General features: G+C 46.9%; 1 protein-coding gene and 1 long non-coding RNA gene across 2 annotated transcripts in view; one reads left to right on the top strand and one right to left on the bottom strand.

Annotated features, from left to right (window-relative positions):
• Positions 1-4609: 4609 nt before the first annotated feature.
• Positions 4610-21759, bottom strand: part of OGDHL (oxoglutarate dehydrogenase L) — a 67115-nt gene continuing 49965 nt past the window's right edge. Inside the window, exons 17-23 of the mRNA XM_075610475.1 lie at positions 13625-13803; positions 11367-11438; positions 10395-10520; positions 10232-10304; positions 7629-7792; positions 5783-5937; positions 4610-4833 (exon numbers count right to left, since the gene is read on the bottom strand). Coding sequence (XP_075466590.1) covers positions 4710-4833; positions 5783-5937; positions 7629-7792; positions 10232-10304; positions 10395-10520; positions 11367-11438; positions 13625-13803 — 893 coding nt within the window. The 3' untranslated portion in view covers positions 4610-4709. The remainder of the gene's footprint in view (positions 4834-5782; positions 5938-7628; positions 7793-10231; positions 10305-10394; positions 10521-11366; positions 11439-13624; positions 13804-21759) is intronic.
• On the top strand, positions 10061-13940 carry LOC142501107 (uncharacterized). The gene is made up of 3 exons (XR_012803412.1): positions 10061-12361; positions 12456-12704; positions 13587-13940. It is a non-coding gene; the product is annotated as an uncharacterized LOC142501107 (long non-coding RNA).

Genomic DNA, 21759 nt, shown 5'->3' on the forward strand with positions numbered 1-21759 from the left:
GCAGGTGGAGGGTGGCAGGGGACAAAGGGCAGGGGGAGGGAGGGCAGGGGGCAAAGGGCTGGGGGGGTAGGGGGAAAAGGGCTGGGGGGGCAGGTGGAGGGTGGCAGGGGAGGGAGGGCAGGGGGCAAAGGCCCGGGGGCAAAGGGCAGGGGGAGGGAGGGCAGGGGGAAAGGGCATGGGGAGGGAGGGCAGGGGGCAAATGGCAGGGGGAGTCAGGGACGCGGTAATTCCCCTGCGTTTCCTCACCTTGCACACGGCCGCGCTCCTCTTCCTCCGGGTACCAGCCGCCCTCCTCCTCCACCTCGGGCTCCTCAGCCGAGAGTCTGAGACGCTCCGGTGAGGAGGTGCTGTGCCTTTCGCGGGGAGAGGCGGAGACAGCCGGAGGAGTGCCCTCTGGGACGGGGGGCCGCCTGTGTGAGGGGAGAGCCGCAGAGAGCGTGCTCTGTATGTGTGGGTGGGGGGGGGATAAGCGGGGCGGGGGGTAAACGGGGGGGGGTGAGCGGGGGGGAGGAGGAGAGAGGGGGGTGAGCGGGTGGGGGGTGAAGGAGAGCGCCGGTTGAGGGAGTGGCCTATGGGTGGTGAGAGCGTGGGGAGCGCTCTCGGGGATGGTCAGCTGGGGGAGCGGCCTATGTGAGGGGAGAGCCGCAGAGAGCGTGGGGGAGGGGTGTGTGTGTGTGTCTCCGTCTCTCCTTTGGCCCGTCACTCCGCCTCAGGCCAATGAGAGGTGTGCGGGGGCGGGCGGGCGGGCGAAGGGAGCAATCTCATTGGCCTGGCCCAAGGTCCAATGTGATTGCTGCTAGGGACACAGGGAGGGACACAGGGAGACACATACAGACACGGACACATATGACGCTTTCAGAAATATATAGTAAGATAAAGATAATGAGATCTACATCCTGGTACAGTACGGAGGCCCGGATAGAACACTTCCTACAAGGTACTTGAGACTTATCAAGTGATGATGGAACAGCCATAGAGAACAAAGATTTTTATGCGTCTATATGTCTTAAAGCAGCAGTCCAAGCTGAGGGATCCCCCCCCCTTTTTTTTTTAATATGTGCATCAATACAATCCACACAATAAGTAATTAGTCAAGTTGCCGATCGGTGGAGATTCTGCTAGTGGGTTTACTAAATGGCTGCCAGTGCAGCAGAAGAGGCCCAAAGATGCAAAGTTTTGAGGGTAAGATCATGTGACTAGGTAGTCAATAGATATAATTGGTGCACTGCTAGAGGGGGCAGAGCTCAAAAGGGGTGTGTCAGAGCCCGTTTCAGAAGAACGGGATGCCACTTTGTAAATGGTTGCTATAGAAACAAAAATGCATGTTACGTTATAATACATTAAAAATTTTATTCAGAGTTTTTTAAAAATGCTACAAGTATTTTCTCATAGTACAGAACTAATTTATTAAAAAAAACACATGTAGAATATTGCTTGATCTGCAGCTTTAAAACTAGAAAGCGCTTGGTGCTAAATGTTGCAGGTGTTATCCTCAATATGGATACTTTACAGGGCTGTACAACCCATATAAGACTTTGGATTATCCTGAATGTGCAGTAATGGTCATCAATAGTAAAGTCCTTAGCATCTTATCTGAAAGAGGCTGCACTTTATTATAGAGATTCTTCCTTTACCTGTAATTGAATGAAGGAGATAACTCAACAAACAAGACCACACTTACAGTAATTACTTTACTACTGTCCCGATCACAGTATCACAGTGATTTGGTGCTGGAAAGAAGACAATAAATTAGTTTGAGCCAACACTAAGTAGCTTATTTACAATCATAGATATGCAAGGTGACTAAGTACACAAATTACTTCTAATTGACTGGTTGTTTTTACACTGTTTCTTAAAAAAAAACCATCCCAGTGGTTTTTTATTATTTATTTTTACGCTATTGTCTTACTTTGAATGAAATTAATAGTATGTTTACATAATGTGCATGCCCCCTTGTTTGGAACATACACTTCTCTCTTTTTGGGTGTGCTTTTCAAAACAGGAAATTTTTCAGTTAGTCAGTGCACACAAGTGTAAAACAGAGAATGTGAGGCGCTTCTAATAGAGGTGCAATAAACTGTGAGTGATAAATCTTATATAAAAATTATTTTAATTAAAGTGCTCATAAATATAAGTGATTAAAATAAAATAGTGAACTTCGCTGCTCAACCCTCTGTGGAGAAGATCCAATTCCTCCTGTCTTGGTTTGTAGGGAGAAACTAGTGGGGAGCGCAGATGTCACCATATGTGGGGGAAAATATATATATAGTGTAGTGTGTTTAAACAGATTCAGCAATCAAATCAAAGAATCACGATTGGGAACTCCCAGTGAAAGATCAGCAGTGGATATGTTATTGTAGACTCAGTCAGTGTGAAATGACAGGAATCAGCAGCATATTTCCTCAATGTGAAAAGAGAACACACTTAGTGCAACATTGCATGTTCCAGTTAGATATTTATCAAGGCAATAAATATTGCACTTACATTTAGCACTATGTGCATAGACACGTAACAAAATAGATGCGCAGCTTGTTCATGCCACAAGCCCTGCTCCCGAGGTTGCGTCGCGTCACTTCCGGTCGGTCCGTCGCGTCCCTTCCGGTTGCGATCGATCGCACAGATGAAATCACCGGGTGGAGGGGGAGATGCCGAAAGACTTCTCAAGCTGCTGCAGGTTCAACTCAACGCGTTTCGCTGGCTTGTGGCAATTTATTGCCTTATTGCTTAAGTGTATAAGGGCCAGACTCGCTAAACGCTGCAAAATCAGGGCAAATAATATGACCATACCCAAATCAGGAATGTGCATTACTGTATTTGCATTGAGTTTTACGGCGTACCCAAAAAACAAATATGCAAAAATAGCGTCTGCACTAGATATACGGTGAGCGTGATGTTATTTGTCTTGGTGTTACTCCCAGCCAATGAGACGAGGAAGATGAGGAAAAGACGCAGGGAAATAATAAATATTATTTAAGGCAGGGGAGCGCAAACTTTTTAAGCTGCGCCCCCCCTGCCAGGTCTCCCCCAGTCTTGCGTCCCCTCTCCTACCTTCCACATGCATCAAATGACGCTCCGGGGTCGCGTCACATCACGTGACCCGCGTTTGACGCCGTTGACGTCACGTCATTTGACGCCGCGTTGCCATGGAGGCGCGACTGAAACAAGGTAAGTTTCCTTGTTGCAGAGGCCTCGCGCGAAAGAGCACAGTGCCTCTGCAACGGCCTGTGCCCCCCCCAGACAAAACTCCCGCCCCCCCTGGGGGTGTGCCTCCCAGTTTGCGCACTGCTGATTTAAGGCATACCTAAACCTGGTGTTACACCGTAACAGTGTGTGGCCGAGCATAACACCAGGTTTAGGTATAATTTAAATAACATATTTTGCCCTATTTCAGTTTTCAGGATGGGATGACGCATAACATGACGTTATTTTTTGGCGTTAACTTTGTGAATATGGTATTCTTAGGCTAGTAACTCATTTGCATATCATTTTGCCTAACATACATTCTTTATAATGCTAGGCTTATAACCTGACATCATCATAAATGAACGTTTATGGACTTATAGGGAGTACAGCATTTCCATGAACGTTTCATTCACTGAGGTTATTGTTACGTTAAATGGCCATACGGAGTTTAGTTCAATCTGCACACTAGGATTTTGACCGTGATTTGTGGCTAGTCATCATAGGGTCTATGTATCAATGCAATTTTGGGACAAAACCAGGGCATTTTTACCTTGCATATATGTATCAAAACATTGTGCTCCAGTTGTGGTCCATCTGCCCCAGCTTGTTCCCTGGGGGAGTGTCAATAGGACGAGTTGGGAAGGAGTTACATGGCGCACAGATTATAATGAGATGTTTCACCGTCTGCGTCTTTGTGTCCCCTGAAATCCTCCATATCCGAAGGGGTGCAAGTCTAACATGCTGCATCAGGTGCACGAAAATGTTGCAGCTCTGTTCCAAATAAGGGAGCAGTGCATCTAAACACACTTCTCTCTACGTTGATACATCTTGATAAAGAGAGAGAACAAAGTCCTGGGCGCACTATCAAGTGCGTAAACCTGATATACTGTTCCTGGTTCTGTGTTGGAATTGAACAGTAGGAACAGTATATCAGGTTTACGCACTTGACTTTGTTCTCTCTCTTTATCAATTTGTATATAGCTTTATGGAAATGCTTGTTATTCAGTTCTAGGCAGCCCCTAATCCCCTTCACCCTCCCTCAATTTGGTGGTGTTGGGCTTTTGTATTAATTGGTGTCCCCGCATATTTTGGATATTCAATTTATCACAATATATATTTAGTTATCCTATCACTATTTATGAGAGTTTATTGCTTATCATAAATATTTATTATTATCACTTATCAATAGGTTGAGCGCTGGGTTGTAGTTTAATTCTTTCTCTTATTTACGTTGACACATCGATGCCCAGATCTGCAAATGTACATCTAACACCAGGCCCAGCTGTAAAAAGATCATATGAATCCCTAAGCATAACAAAGCCGATGTGTACTAGCAACTCTTAAAACAAAACTCCCCGATAGTCGGCTAGGAAGAGCCAACTTGATTACCAGTCCAGAAGCAAACGAGAAGAATCGATGCGAAGCATTATTTTAAAACTCTGATTTATTTAGAGGCATTTCAGATATCCAATGACTACAGGGCTACAGTATGTAAAGCGCATTTCCCACAATGGGAAATTCCCGCATTAGAACGTCTGTCCTTCAAACGACTGCAAATTGAAGGCGGTGTTTAGGAATCTCTTTAGTTCCACGAGGTGAGTGTTTTTATTCCCCGTGGCTGGGGCCGCAGCTGGGTCTCGACCAACATACCTGAAACAAACCAAGAGTAGAAGAAATGGGATAAATGAATGAATTACAAGACATTCTGGGAACTGACAGATTACATTACTATTAGGGTTGCCAGGTGCCCAGTATTGAACCGGACTGTCCTGTATTTAGACACTGTCCAGTAAAACATTTGAGGTAATACTGGACATTACAGGATTACCGCTATGTACATAGTGAGCTGACCGGCTTGGGGGGCAGTGGGATTTCCCGGAGCAGGGAGAGGAGGGCAGGGCTGTTGCTTGGGGGCTGGGCAGCTGCCTCCATCCTGATTGGCTGCGTTACCCAGCAGCAAGCAATCAGGAGGAGGTGTCAGGAGCCTGGAGGTGTGGTCAAGGAGAGGGGGAAACAGCATTGAGCAGTTATTATGTGTGTGTGGTGTGTGGGTGTCTTGAGCATGTTGCACCTTTCACCATTGTGTCAAGTATTTTTGGAGACGCCACTTGGCAACCCTAATTACCATTAAAGCAGAAAGAAATTATTTTGGCTATATAGCATTTCTGAAACAAATTAGTCATGTTAGTATAATCAGTCTGAAAAAAATATTGTTTTAATGTGTGATCAAACATCCCCCCATCATCTTAAAAGTCCATTGTCATGCACTTTGATTTTAAAGGTGCAATACTGTTAACGTGTCCATCAGTGCACAATAATGTAATTTCCATTTACAATTTACCACAAAAGCTGTAAAAACTAGAGTAAATTAGAGCCTTTTTTCCCCTTTCCTTATGACTTAACTCGTGATGCCAGAGACAAGACTGTCATAATGTGACCCCTTTCACAATGCATTACTTGCCCCTCTAACAAAGGGGGTTCCAATGTTTAAATACAGGCAAGGACTAGGTAAAACAATACATTAATTATGTTCTGTAGCTTCCATCTTTTAAAATATGCGAGTCCTCGGAGTTATAAAATCTCAGAGATAATTATTTACCAAATGGGCCTTGCATGGTTGAGAATGGTGAGGAAGCGAGGTTTTACGTAGTCATAATATCCCATGTTCTTGTGTTCCTCCTGGCACCAGAGCAGTTCTGCTGCAGCATACTTCTCAGCCTCTTTCTTCACCAAGTCAAAGGGAAATGGGGATATCTGTCAGATAAAAGCACATTAACAATTAAACAGTCGAAAGTCCAAAAGGTCAAGAACTTCTCAAACATGTTTACTTTACAAATTGTCTTTACTTCCTCTTTTCCATACTGATCGCGTTCTTTAAAAAAAGCATCCAGTAGTTTTTACTTTGGAGATGTACTACACAAAAATAATACTGGCATGCTGGGTGGGTTACTTTACTAAATGTGAGAGCTGAAGTCTTGGAAGAACTTAGACTGGTGGTGGATGTGAGAGTCTCCGGTAGGTTGTTCCAGTTTTGGGGTGCACGGTAAGAGAAGGAGGAGCAACCAGATGCGTTGTTAAACCTTGGGACCATGAACACTCTTTTGAAGTCAGATCTCAGATACGTGTTACGTGTGGTAGGGGTGTGGAGCTTGTTCAGATAGGCGAGTTTTGTCCAGAAAGTATTCAAAGGCAAGACAGGAAAAATTCACTTTGTGTTAAACTCGCCTATGATAGCCATAGGTTATGGGGGGGGGGGGCGGTAGGACAAGAGAAGGTAGCAGGGACTTCCTCTTCAGTGACTGGAGAGAGGTAAAATGTACTGTAGCTTTGGAGGCAGAGAGGGGACATGTGGTTGGAGTTAGACCGTGTAGTATATAAAAATCAGTATAAAAATCAGTATAAAGTAAATAGTTACAGGCTGCTAAGTCTCTGTGAAGAGAGGAGAATGAAGGGGCTGTAGAGAAGCTGAAAGGAGAGAAGTTTTAATTGTGTTTAGGTTACAGAAAGTGCATGAGGGGCAGGTGCGGAAATGCAATATGTGGCTGCAAATAGTGATACTGCAATAGGGAGGAAGATATGGAACAGTTAGACATTGTGATAGTGGAGGGGGAGCAGGTTGGAGGAGTAAGGGATACAGTAAAGGAACAGATAAGAGAATGGTGAAAAGAACAGCAAGGATTGCATGTGATGTATACTAGGGAGTCATTATTTACATTTCCAGAATCAAATACTTGCTAGTGCAAAAAGCAAGCAGTGGAAAATGGCTGCACTGTTTGGCTGCCACTTTAGGCAGGTCCAGGGTGTACTAAGAGAGATTGGCTCCAGATGGAATGAGACGCAGCTGAGCAGGGCTCCAGCACACACAGAGCAGTAACACTGCTGGCTAGGAGGCTGCCGATTTCCAGCAGTGTGCGTCTTTGCAGAGACATTAACCCTTGGCATGCTAGTGGGCTGGTCCTGTGCAAAAAGGGTGCAAATCTTGGGTAGCCCTACTAGCAAGACTGCTGCTTTACGGAGGTTCAGGGTGTATTAGGAGAAAGAGGATCCAGGTGGAGTATCCACTGAAAGGACGGGAGAATTTATTGTACGAAGCAGTTGCCATGGTTCATTTCGGAGTTAGAATTGACACATTCTGGGGCTTCTAGACACAACATCTTATTAACATTAATGGGCTGTGAGGTTTCTTACCGCGCCTGAAGGTTTGTTATGGCAAAAGACTGTTTAGTAAATATAACTCTTACCCTTCTAAACCTGTGTGCGCTAAACTACACCACATATCACATTATAAAACAAATGTTACAAATGAATAAATAGGTGTGCTCAGATACCACTGAACCATAAACATACGGAGCAGATATTTACCCTGTATTATTGTTCCCTCTTTTGCTAATGTATAGACTCTGCATGGACAGATAAACACTGGACAGTGTGTTGTAGGTAATTACCTGTTCCAGCCTTGTGATAGCCACGTGGTTATCCAAATCTTTATGGTGCCTCTCTTTGACAAGCTCATAATACACCTTCCCGGTGCAGAAAATCACCCTCTTAACCTCCTGGGGATTCCGAGAAGCGGCTCCATTTTCAGGAATCAAACGCAGAAAGTTTGTACCTTGTGGTTACAGAATGTGTAGAATTGCCATTAACGTGGTAACTTTCACTGGACCGACATGAAACAATTCTGTATACATGTTAAAGCTGCAGTCCAACCTGACGTTTTTTTTTTCTTTCCCTGTAATATGGGCATCAATACAATCCACACAATGATAAGTAATTAGCTAGGTTGCCGATCGATCGCCGAAGGTTCGGCTCAGGGGTTGACTAAATTGCTGTCAGTGCAACAGAAGAGGACCAAAGATTCAAAGTTCTGTGGGGAAGATCAAGTGAGCAGGAAGTCACTAGATACAATTGGTGCACTGCTAGAGAGAGGGCTCAATAAGGGGTGTGCCGGAGCATGTTTCAGAAGAGGAAGGGGATGTGACTTTGTAAATGGGTGCTATAGAAACAAAAAATGCTCATTACGTTATTATACATTAAAAATGTCATTCAGAGTTGTTTAAAAAAATGCAACAAGTATTTTCTCATAGTACAGAACTGATTTATTAAAGAAAAAACACATGTAGGATACTGCTAGGACTGCAGCTTTAATGCATAGACAGGCACAATGAAGAAATATATTCTGTAGCTGAAATACAACCCCTTGCAATATTGTATCTGATTATGCATGATGTGGTCTCGACTACAGATAAAAAGACCTTTCCAAACAGCTATCTTCATTTGCATTTGTGGCTTTTCAATCAACTTATTAATTTTTAAACTAGGGGGATAAACACCTAATTCTTATTAACAGATTACTTCTCATGCCATACATTTATATTGAGCTAAATAACAAAATGTCTAGAATGAAAATGAAACTTGGGCAGGTAAATGAACCTATGTCTTTTTTCAACCTCATCTACTATGTAACTATGTAAATGGCAGATGAGGTTTAATACAGATAAATGTAAGGTTATGCATTTTGGAAGCAAGAATAAACAGGCGACATACAAATTAAACGGGGATAAATTGGGGAATCCTTGATGGAGAAGGATTTAGGAGTGCTTGTTGACAGCAGGCTTAGCAATAGTGCCCAAAGTCATGCAGTAGCTGCAAAGGCAAACACGATCTTACCTTGCATAAAACGGGCAATGGATGGACGGGAAGTAAACATAATTTTGCCCCTTTACAAAGCATTAGTAAGACCACACCTTGAATATGGAGTACAATTTTGGGCACCACTCCTTAGAAAAGACATTATGGAATTAGAGAGAGTGCAGAGAAAAGACACCACATTAATAAAGGGGATGGACAATCTAACTTATGAGGAGAGGCTAGCTAAATTAGATTTATTTACATTAGAAAAGAGGTGTCTAAGGCTAAGGCCCCACTCCCTCAGTCAGCGCGCCCGCACTGCAGACAGGCGGGGCGCTGACAGACACAGATCGCGATATGCGGTCTGTAGGGAGCGGGAGCCGGAGCGGGAGGTGGGCGGGAGTGGGAGGCTTGAGCGGGAGGGGGCGTGGCTTGAGCGGAGGGACCCGCTACTCCCCCCCCTCCCTCCACGGGCTCGGGCTGGAGCTGCTGATGGAAGGTAATCAAAAGCAACACACACACGTAGGCACTCATACACACACACACACACACACACAGAGGCAGGCACTCACGCACTCAGACACACACATAGACAAACACAGACAGGCACTCACGCTGCTTTCCCTCCACACTCCTCCCCGCTCCCCGAAGCCTCTCCTCCTCCCCTCATCATTGGCTCACAGCCACACCACGTGACGCGTCGACGCTAGGGATGACAATTCTCTTGAATCCCCTAGCGGCTGACGCGTCACAGCGTGTAGTGAGCTGTGCAGCCAGGGGGGACCGGGACTGGCTCGGGAGGATTCCCCTGCTGGTGGGGAACTCTCGTGTGGCCGCCCGCGCCGCCGGGCGCTGCGGGTCCCAGCCCTAAGAGGGGATATGATAACTATATACAAATATATTCGGGGACAGTACAAGGAGCTTTCAAAATAACTATTCATCCCAAGGGCAGTACACGGGGTCATCTCTTTAGGTTGGAGGAAAGGAGATTTCACCAGCAATAAAGGAAAGGGTTCTTTACAGTAAGGGCAGTTAAAATGTGGAATTCATTACCCATGGAGACTGTGATGGCAGATACAATAGATTTGTTCAAAAAAAGGTTGGACATCTTTTTAGATGGGAAAGGTATTCAGGGATATACCAAATAAGTATACATGGGAAGGATGTTGATCCAGGGAATAATCCGATTGCCAATTCTTGGAGTCAGGAAGGAATTTATTTTTCCCCTTATGAGATATCATTGGATAATATGACACTGGGGTTTTTTGTTTGCCTTCCTCTGGATCAAAAAGTAAGTATAGATATAGGATACAGTATCTGTTGTCTAAATTTAGCATCGGTTGAACTAGATGGACGTATGTCTTTTTTCAACCTCTACTATGTAACTATGTATGAAAATATAATAATATTTTGCACTGACCTGTTTTCATGTCGTCAAAGCTAGATCTGGCCTCTGGATGCCTCAACAATGACTTTGGTGTGAAGACAATTAGCTGAAAATCAGAACAGGAAGGCATGTGAAACTAGAAACTTTTATTGCGAGTTTTGAGATGTTTTTTTTGTTCTCCCGTTCATAGACTTACTGGTTTGCGGAAGGGCAGCAAAATCTGCCTCCTGAGCACATGAAAGTAACTTGCAGGAGTGGAACAGTTCACCACGATCCAGTTGCAATCATAGAGCTGGTAAACTTCATAATCCTGGATGAATTCCTGTATACACAATGCAATTATTTGATGGATTGCAGACGTGGCAATCTCAGAGTTTCTCTAGCACTTATTTTGAATTACTGTACTTAATTTTATTAGCATCATCCGTCTCAGACATCTATGGGCTCTCACTGATAAAAATCATACCAATTATCAAAGAAAAATACCATTGTTTAGCCCGAGGACCACACATATCTCACTCATTCAGTTCACAGAATTGACATCTCTGTTTTCATATTAGCACAAATATGACCTGCATCAGTCATGATGTTAACAAGACAAACAGCAAAATATCACTATATTACATAGCTTGATGGGCATGCTTGCATTATGTACCACAATATTGTATTTAATTGTTTTATTATTACAGATTGTCTATGAACGTGTCTGCACTACACTACAATATTATATTCAATGCCCTAGTAATAAGGCCGCATGGGTATGCAGCTGTACACTGACATTACAGATACAATGAACTAATAACCTAAAAAGGCACAAGGAGATCAAGTGATTTTTCCAAGGTCATAAGAACCTAAGACAACGAGGGTCTCCAACTTCAGAGGCAGTTTTGCTGCCCATCCAAGGCCTGTGTTTCCACTTATTCAGAACTACAGCTCTACAGTACTGTGTATTAAGTGTATACTGCAAATAGCATCAGAACGGTGAAGATTCTATAAAGCCATGAACAACATTCTCTGTATCTGGGCAGGTCCACAAACCAGGAGGAGAAAGGAGAAAATAACGGACCTCTCACCAGCCCAACATAAAAAGGGATCCTTGCACAGATATCCATCAGAGAATAAGAGGTCAAGAAGAAAGCAGGGCATGGTGTTATAGAAATCAACTTACTGGATAAGCATCAGAATCATCGTTGCTCATCTGCAGAAACCTTTCAGGCCTCGCTGACGAATGTTCAGGCCCCTGGTAATAACATTAGGCACAAGAGGAATTTTATATGCCAGCCTCTGAATCATATTACTGATAGCAATACAAAGGAATAAGCATTAGAGGCTTCCAAGAAGCAATGTATTCTAGTGCAATATGAAATCTCCAGAAATATGAACTACTTACTGAAAGCGCTGGACAAGGTTATCAAATTGAAATAAGCCAAAGTGTTCCCCAGTGGAAGCTCGCTGTATTCCTTGATATGCATGAAATTCACTACACGTTGGGGGATGCAGACACGTGCTATTAATAATATACTGTATTGAAGGTTAAAAAGGGCACCTGTCAGATCACTCATTGTATGGTGACACCCATTTACCTGCACGAAGGGATTTGGCAGAGTCGTAATTAAAAAGCCTTCACTGACAGTGCAGTGGTGAATAAAGGTGGCTGTGTGTTTAAACAGGAGAACGAATAATAATAATAAAAAAAAGGAAGTGTTAGCATTGTTATTTTCCAATTAAATTGTGGTTTAAGGAGGTGGGGTACAGCATCTCAAATTCAGACATGAAGAAAGCATTTTAAAGTGCAATACGTTTAAGCAGGTCCCTGTTGAAGGGACTTTCTTGTCTTACAGAACAGAACAACCTCCTTAAAGCAAATCACTAACAGATTGTAGCCTGAATGCACTGCAGCTTTAAAATAATCAGTTATTCGGGCGATTCCAGTCCATTGACTCTAGGTAACATAACTGGCTTTTTTCGATATTCACGGCTGAATTGGTTCCCAGGTGACTCACAAAAGAAAAACATTATTTGGTGGTCACCCCAACTGTTCCAGTGACTTATTCATAACAAAATAGTGGAGGTGACAGCGGACACTCTGGTCTTCAATCCAAATAAACTTGTATTCCATCTTTGCCCCTCCCGGGAAGTTCGGTCAGCACTGGTGCACCTAAGGTAATACATGGCCATATCATTTTGCTGTTCATTAAGGTTTTGTATTTTGAGTGCAGAAAGGCTCCTCACCTTTACAGTTTTATTCTTTACATAGACGTGGTATCTGGAAGCTTATTGAAGTGGCCGACGCGTTTACTGGAAATTCTTAGTTATGCCACTTAGTGTATATCGCTGGCTTTAAACTGTCCGACTCTCCAACCACCGGCACTATACAACAATACAACTAATAGAAGATTTAAAAGTGGAAGCTGAAGATAGTTACAAAACCCTTCACCTGCGCTCCAGCTGAGAAGCACTCGCACCCCCACCCACTGAGTGCTACAGCTTTCAGCAAAGCCCAAAAGTAAGTACAGACTGTATGAATTGTTCATATCTTGGGCGCTATGTATAAAAGTCTCCACCCTGCAAAAATAAGGCAGAACTGGAGCAGAAAACTGCACCGAAGTTAACAAAGCAAGAACCCACTGTATCCCAAGGGGCTTTATTATTTGATAAACCTGGTGCAATATTTTTGCTCCTGTTTTGTAGCTGGGAGACCGATACATAACCGCTCTTTTCTAATCACAGTCCATTAAAGGAGTCATCTATACAATATCCTAGATGTGTTTTTTTTTTTTTTTTATTAAATAAGTCAGTTCTGTAGTATTAGATAATACAATAAAATTACTAAAAAAAAAAATTTTAAATTTAAATCAACGCAATGTGAGTTTTAATATACTGAGCATCCTTTGATTTCCATAGCAGGGTTTAACACACTTCCCCAGCAGTGCAAGATCTTTGTAACACTTTCCTGTTTGTGATCATTTGTTGCCAATATTCCCAGCAGTTTGAGCTGCAAACTGTAACAATAGATAATGTTACCGTAGTAATATAAGAATACATTGTAGCTGCTGAGTTACACTGAGTGAAGGATTGAGCCATTTAGTGAACCCTGGGAAGCAGGATCTTTGCCGATTGATGACGGGAGAACGAATCGATCGGCAGCTTAGGTAATTCGTTTTCAATAAAAGTAATCAAAGGCTGCGTATATTAAAACGAAATATATATTTTTTAAATTAAAGTGCCGCTTGAATTGCCTCTATTTTTATTTTATTGGACAAAGTGTATTAAAATACAGATGGAAGATAAGGGCTGACATTAGAAAAGTTTAAGGGTGAATGTACGTTACATGCCAATGATATTAATCAGAAATGATGCTTATAATGTCAATTTTTTGTTTTCTCAGTCAGAATGCAACGGATGTTCTCCTATAAGGACACTTACCATCCCTTCCATTCCGTGGGGTAAAAGTAGCACAATCCCATTGTGCCGCACCCACTTAGCCTGTCCGGTGCTCATAAACTGGTCAATAATGCATTGTGCAGTGTTGTGAAAATCACCAAACTGGGCTTCCCACAGCACCAAAGCATTGGGGCTCGCCATGGCAAAACCAAGCTCGAAACCTGAAATATTATACAAAACAAGGATGGGAAAATAAAAAGATAGGAGCAAAAGGACAAGCAGAACTGCAGTATACATTCATTTTTACGTGTGTGTGTGTGTATGTGTGTATGTGTGTGTGTGTGTGTGTGTGTGTATATGTGTGTGTGTATATATATATGTACAGTGTTCGACAATTATATACATTTACTCGCCCGGGGCGTGTGGATTTAACCCCCGGGCGAGTAAATATTGGCCCAAGCAGCACACATGTGTTTTTTAAATATCCCGCGCTCGCGCTGCTGCTTTTCCCGCGCTCGCGCTGGAGAGAAAAAAAATAAGCCGGAGGCGGGTTCATGTTGTTGGGGAGATTACCCCGCCTCCGGATCTCTGAGCAGTGCCTTCGCTCCTCCCCCGCCTCTCAGCACCTTTCCCTCCTCAGCGCTTCCACTCCTCCCCCTTCCGGCAGCCAGCCCTTCCACGCCTGTCTGCCTCAAGCCCCTGCAGGGCCATCTGTCGCCCCCCCCCCCCCCTCCCTCCCATTGGGCCATCTGTCGCCCCCCCCCCCCCTCCCTCCCATCGGGCCATCTGTCGCCCCCCCCCTCCCTCCCATCGGGCCATCTGTCGCCCCCCCCTCCCTCCCATCGGGCCATCCGCCCCCCCCCTCCCATCAGGCCATCCGCCCCCCCCTCGTATCGGGCCATCTGCCCCCCTCGTATCGGGCCATCCGCCCCCCTCCCCCCCCCCTCCCATCAGGCAATCCATCAGCCCTGCTCTACTCCTGCTCTGATGGCCAGCTCAGATGTTAGCAGGGGAAATCCCCTAACCGGAGCTACTCCCTGCTCTAAGCAGGGGAAATCCCTCACGCGGTGCTGCCCCCGCTGCCATGTGCGACCCCTCCTGCCGTGTGGGGGGCCCACTGCCGTGCACTGTGAGTGTTTGTGTGTGTGTGTGTGTGTGAGTGAGAGTCAGTGTGTCTGAGTGTGTCACCCCCCTCTCTCTCTCTCTCTCTCTCTCTCTCTCTCCCTGTGTCACCCTCTCCCTCTCCCTGTGTCACCCTCTCCCTCTCCCTGTGTCACCCTCTCCCTGTGTCACCCTCTCCCTCTCCCTGTGTCACCCTCTCCTTGTGTCACCCTCTGCCTGTGTCACCCTCTGCCTGTGTCACCCTCTGCCTGTGTCACCCTCTGCCTGTGTCACCCTCTGCCTGTGTCACCCTCTGCCTGTGTCACCCTCTGCCTGTGTCACCCTCTCCGTGTCACCCTCTCCGTGTCACCCTCTCCGTGTCACCCTCTCCCTGTGTCACCCTCTCCCTGTGTCACCCTCTCCCTCTCCCTGTAACCCTCTCCCTCTCCCTGTGTCACCCACCCTCTCCCTGTGTCACCCACCCTCTCCCTGTGTCACCCACCCTCTCCCTGTGTCACCCTCCCTCTCCCTGTGTCACCCTCCCTCTCCCTGTGTCACCCTCCCTCTCCCTGTGTCACCCTCCCTCTCCCTGTGTCACCCTCCCTCTCCCTGTCACCCACCCTCTCCCTGTGTCACCCTTTCCCTGTGTCACCCTTTCCCTGTGTCACCCTTTCCCTGTGTCACCCTCTCCATGTGTCACCCTCTCCATGTGTCACCCTCTCCATGTGTCACCCCCTCCCTCTCCCTGTGTCACCCTCTCCCTCTCTCTGTGTCACCCTCCCTCTCCCTGTGTCACCCTCCCTCTCCCTGTGTCACCCTCCCTCTCCCTGTGTCACCCTCCCTCTCCCTGTGTCACCCTCCCTCTCCCTGTGTCACCCTCCCTCTCCCTGTGTCACCCTCTCCCTCTCCCTGTGTCACCCTCTGCCTCTCCCTGTGTCACCCTGTCCCGCTCCCTGTGTCACCCTGTCCCGCTCCCTGTGTCACCCTGTCCCGCTCCCTGTCACCCTCCCTCTCCGTGTCACCCTCCCTCTCCGTGTGACCCACCCTCTCCGTCTCCCTGTGTCACCCTCTCCCTGTGTCGCCCTCTCCCTCTCTCTGTCACCCTGTCCCTCTCTCTGTCACCCTCTCCCTCTTTCTGTCACCCTCTCCCTCTTTCTGTCACCCTCTCCCTCTCTCTCCCTCTCCCTCTCTCTCCCTGTGTCACCCTCCCTCTCCCTGTCACCCTCCCCCTCTCCCTGTCACCCTCCCCCTCTCCCTGTCACCCTCCCCCTCTCCCTGTCACCCTCCCTCTCCCTGTCACCCTCCCTCTCCCTGTGTCACCCTCCCTCTCCCTGTGTCACCCTCCCTCTCCCTGTGTCACCCTCCCTCTCCCTGTGTCACCCTCCCTCTCCCTGTGTCACCCTCCCTCTCCCTGTGTCACCCACCCTCTCCCTGTCACCCTCTCCCTCCCTGTCACCCTCCCTCTCCCTGTGTCACCCTCCTTCTCCCTGTGTCACCCTCCCTCTCCCTGTGTCACCCTCCCTCTCCCTGTGTCACCCTCCCTCTCCCTGTGTCACCCTCCCTCTCCCTGTGTCACCCCTGTGTGTGAGTGAGAGTCAGTGTGTCTGAGTGTGTCACCCCCTCTCTCTCTCTCTCTCTCTCTCTCTCTCTCCCTGTGTCACCCTCTCCCTCTCCCTGTGTCACCCTCTCCCTCTCCCTGTGTCACCCTCTCCCTGTGTCACCCTCTCCCTCTCCCTGTGTCACCCTCTCCTTGTGTCACCCTCTGCCTGTGTCACCCTCTGCCTGTGTCACCCTCTGCCTGTGTCACCCTCTGCCTGTGTCACCCTCTGCCTGTGTCACCCTCTGCCTGTGTCACCCTCTGCCTGTGTCACCCTCTCCGTGTCACCCTCTCCGTGTCACCCTCTCCGTGTCACCCTCTCCCTGTGTCACCCTCTCCCTGTGTCACCCTCTCCCTCTCCCTGTAACCCTCTCCCTCTCCCTGTGTCACCCACCCTCTCCCTGTGTCACCCACCCTCTCCCTGTGTCACCCACCCTCTCCCTGTGTCACCCTCCCTCTCCCTGTGTCACCCTCCCTCTCCCTGTGTCACCCTCCCTCTCCCTGTGTCACCCTCCCTCTCCCTGTGTCACCCTCCCTCTCCCTGTCACCCACCCTCTCCCTGTGTCACCCTTTCCCTGTGTCACCCTTTCCCTGTGTCACCCTTTCCCTGTGTCACCCTCTCCATGTGTCACCCTCTCCATGTGTCACCCTCTCCATGTGTCACCCCCTCCCTCTCCCTGTGTCACCCTCTCCCTCTCTCTGTGTCACCCTCCCTCTCCCTGTGTCACCCTCCCTCTCCCTGTGTCACCCTCCCTCTCCCTGTGTCACCCTCCCTCTCCCTGTGTCACCCTCCCTCTCCCTGTGTCACCCTCCCTCTCCCTGTGTCACCCTCTCCCTCTCCCTGTGTCACCCTCTGCCTCTCCCTGTGTCACCCTGTCCCGCTCCCTGTGTCACCCTGTCCCGCTCCCTGTGTCACCCTGTCCCGCTCCCTGTCACCCTCCCTCTCCGTGTCACCCTCCCTCTCCGTGTGACCCACCCTCTCCGTCTCCCTGTGTCACCCTCTCCCTGTGTCGCCCTCTCCCTCTCTCTGTCACCCTGTCCCTCTCTCTGTCACCCTCTCCCTCTTTCTGTCACCCTCTCCCTCTTTCTGTCACCCTCTCCCTCTCTCTCCCTCTCCCTCTCTCTCCCTGTGTCACCCTCCCTCTCCCTGTCACCCTCCCCCTCTCCCTGTCACCCTCCCCCTCTCCCTGTCACCCTCCCCCTCTCCCTGTCACCCTCCTCTCCCTGTCACCCTCCCTCTCCCTGTGTCACCCTCCCTCTCCCTGTGTCACCCTCCCTCTCCCTGTGTCACCCTCCCTCTCCCTGTGTCACCCTCCCTCTCCCTGTGTCACCCTCCCTCTCCCTGTGTCACCCACCCTCTCCCTGTCACCCTCTCCCTCCCTGTCACCCTCCCTCTCCCTGTGTCACCCTCCTTCTCCCTGTGTCACCCTCCCTCTCCCTGTGTCACCCTCCCTCTCCCTGTGTCACCCTCCCTCTCCCTGTGTCACCCTCCCTCTCCCTGTGTCACCCTCCCTCTACCTGTGTCACCCTCCCTCTCCCTGTGTCACCCTCTCCCTGTGTCACCCTCTCCCTGTGTCACCCTCTCCCTGTGTCACCCTCTCCCTGTGTCACCCTCTCCCTGTGTCACCCTGTCCCGCTCCCTGTCACCCTCCCTCTCCATGTCACCCTCTCCCTGTGTGACCCACCCTCTCCGTCTCGCTGTGCCACCCTCTCCCTGTGTCGCTCTCTCCGTGTCGCCCTCTCCCTCTCTCTGTCACCCTCTCCCTCTCTCTCCCTCTCACCCTCCCTCTCCCTGTGTCACCCTCCCTCTCCGTGTCACCCTTTCCCTGTGTCACCCTCCCTCTCCCTGTGTCACCCTCCCTCTACCTGTGTCACCCTCCCTCTCCCTGTGTCACCCTCCCTCTCCCTGTGTCACCCTCTCCCTCTCTCTGTCACCCTCTCCCTCTCTCTGTCACCCTCTCCCTCTCTGTCACCCTCTCCCTCTCTGTCACCCTCTCCCTCTCTCTGTCACCCTCTCCCTCTCTCTCCCTCTCACCCTCCCTCTCCCTGTGTCACCCTCCCTCTCCCTGTGTCACCCTTTCCCTGTGTCACCCTTTCCCTGTGTTACCCTCTCTCTCCCTGTGTCACCCTCCCTCTCCCTGTGTCACCCTCCCTCTCCCTGTGTCACGCTCCCTCTCCCTGTGTCACGCTCCCTCTCCCTGTGTCACCCTCCCTCTCCCTGTGTCACCCTCCCTCTCCCTGTGTCACCCTCCCTCTCCCTGTGTCACCCTCCCTCTCCCTGTGTCACCCTCTCTCTCCCTGTGTCACCCTCTCCCTCTCCCTGTGTCACCCTCTCCCTCTCCCTGTGTCACCCTCTTCCTCTCCCTGTGTCACCCTCTCCCTGTGTCACCCTCCATCTCCGTGTCACCCTCTCCCTGTGTGACCCACCCTCTCCGTCTCCCTGTGTCACCCTCTCCCTGTGTCGCCCTCTCCCTCTCTCTGTCACCCTCTCCCTCTCTCTGTCACCCTCTCCCTCTCTCTGTCACCCTCTCCCTGTCACCCTCTCCCTCTCTCTCTCTGTCTCCCTCTTTGTCGCACTCTCTTCTTCGCTCTCTCTGTCGCACTCTCTCTTTGTCTCTCATTCTCTCAGTGTGTGTCTCTCATTCTCTCTTTCTCTGTGTGTCTCTCTTTCTCTCTCTTTCTCTGTGTGTCTCTCTTTCTCTCTCTTTCTCTCTCTTTCTCTGTGTGTCTCTCTTTCTCTCTCTTTCTCTGTGTGTCTCTCTTTCTCTGTGTGTGTGTGTGTGGGTGTGCCGCTCTCTGTCTGTCTGTCTGTCTCTCTCTGTCTCTCTCTCTCTGTGAAGCGCCGACGTCCAGACACTGGTTAAGGGGTTCAGGAAACTAGTCAGTCATTCACATCTGGCTTTTATTTCTAGATCCGACATTGACACACACACACACACGTCAAATTGTAGTATAATGTAATACAATAAATACATTTATGTCAAAAATGAATGTTGTTCTGACTAGGAATTTATTATATTTATTTTATTTATATATTTTATTTTAAAGCGGGGTTGGGGGCGGGACTAGGGGCGGAGTTGGGGGCGGGACTAGGGGCGGAGTTGGGGGCGGGACTAGGTGGCGAGTAGATTTTTGGGTGATTTGTCGAACACTGTATATGTATATATATATATATATATATATGTGTGTGTGTGTGTGTGTGTGTGTGTATATATATGTGTGTGTGTGTGTGTGTGTGTGTGTGTGTGTGTGTGTGTGTGTGTGTGTGTGTGTGTGTGTGTGTGTGTGTGTGTGTGTGTATATATATATATATATATATATATGAATAACAAGAAAAGAAAGCGCCCGATCCTAGTGCAGCATGAAAAAATACAATTTAATAAAAATGAATAAAACCAACAAATGCGAACTCACAAACACAGGATAAATAAAAGCATATAATGAGTATACTCATTCGCCAACCGCCCACGATGTGCCTTGGATGGCGCGCCCTCTCTCTGTCTAGGTTTTCTCAGCTCTTCTGAACCGACATCCAGCAGGGGATACAGTTCTGTGCGAATGAGTATACTCATTATATGCTTTTATTTATCCTGTGTTTGTGAGTTCGCATTTGTTGGTTTTATTCATTTTTATTAAATTGTATTTTTTCATGCTGCACTAGGATCGGGCGCTTTCTTTTCTTGTTGTTCACAGATTTCTGGGAGTTCGTTGGTCCTTGATGAGAGCAGCCAGATCCTAGCATGGACCCTTGGTTTGGTTGATATATTTTTATATTTTTCATATTTTTTCATTTTTATTTTTATTTTTGACACACTTAGTGTAATTTTTTTCGTATTTTTCCATTCATCATTAATTAGTATCATCCAGGAGGGATTCATTAGTGCAGTAGTCATAACCACCAACACATGCTATTTTATTATATTTGTATTGTTCACTGGCATATATTTGTGTTCACAGCAGCTTTTTAAACATTGGCACTCAGCATTTTATTATAACATATTGCATGTATTTTTATTAGTGTGAGTCAATCATCCATATTATTGTTGCATTCACCCTTGCCATTCACCTTTGCTATATCCACTTAATACAATCAATTGGTAATCAGTCTGAGTTTACACCTGAGGAGCGCAGTCTATTCTTTGTTTGTTATATATATATATATATATATATATATATATATATATATGTGTGTGTATATATATGTGTGTGTGTGTGTGTGTGTGTGTGTGTGTGTGTGTGTGTGTGTGTGTGTGTGTGTGTGTGTGTGTGTGTGTATATATATATATATATATATATATATATATATATATATATATATATATATAACGACAACACAAAAATTAAGTAGCGCTCAAGAGGATGTGAAATAACCCTAATAAATTATAAATTATAACATATTTAAAATATTAAAATAAATTAAAATGACCACAATTATACCTAATAATATCCACAAACCATAACGTGATAGTGAAAAAAAAGGAAAATCCAAATTGAATGTTCCACTCAAACAAAAAATCCAGAGAAAAATATAGTCCCAATAGAAGATCCAGGGAGCGTCTTTGCAGCTTTAAGGGGAGTGGGATAGCCAACCACTTTTGGAATCTATGAACAAAAAACAAACAAAAGCGCAAGCTCCATAGCACGTAACTGAGTAAAAAATAAGGTACATTTATTTAAAAAATCAGCAACCCATAAGAATGTGCACTTACAGGATTTCAAACAGAACCATTTGTGGGAGAGAAATCTCTATTGTGGTCATCTGCGGTGGTAGGGTGAGTCCCAGGTTTGCAGAGTGGATGTAAACAGCCCAGGTTCACCATGAATTGGCAGCAAGATATAAAGGCATCCAATGCCTGCACGTCCTTTGCTCCCTCATACAATGATTGCTAACACTTGAAATTACCACCAGCCGGAGCGCAGGGAAGCCAGGGACTCCAAATACACCAACACAAACGCGATGACGTCACAGCTCTACGCGTTTCGTCACACTGCGGCGACTTCGTCAGGAGTATGTGATTGTCAGGGACAGCCAGTTAAATAGGCTGGATCAAGTAAACCTATTTTCACATTGGTACTAAGTTTCACCACAAATCGTATAACTCTAAAATTACTATAAATATCAACATTACAATGAATAACAACAAAAAAAACATCAATAATTATGTTGTTCACATCATACAATGAAAATAGCTAAAACTAAACAATTTAATTATGTATAAACTCAACTAACACAATGACATGTTAGAAAAAGCTATCCCACTATTCCCAATCTAAGTTCCATCAAATATGGAAAAATATATATACAGGCATACCCCGCATTAACGTACGCAATGGGACCGGAGCATGTATGTAAAGCGAAAATGTACTTAAAGTGAAGCACTACCTTTTCCCACTTATCGATGCATGTACTGTACTGCAATCGTTATATACGTGCATAACTGATGTAAATAACACATTTGAAACAGTCTCTATAGTCTCC

The sequence above is a fragment of the Ascaphus truei genome, chromosome 8, assembly GCF_040206685.1.
Source record: "Ascaphus truei isolate aAscTru1 chromosome 8, aAscTru1.hap1, whole genome shotgun sequence".
NCBI classification, from domain to species: domain Eukaryota; kingdom Metazoa; phylum Chordata; class Amphibia; order Anura; family Ascaphidae; genus Ascaphus; species Ascaphus truei.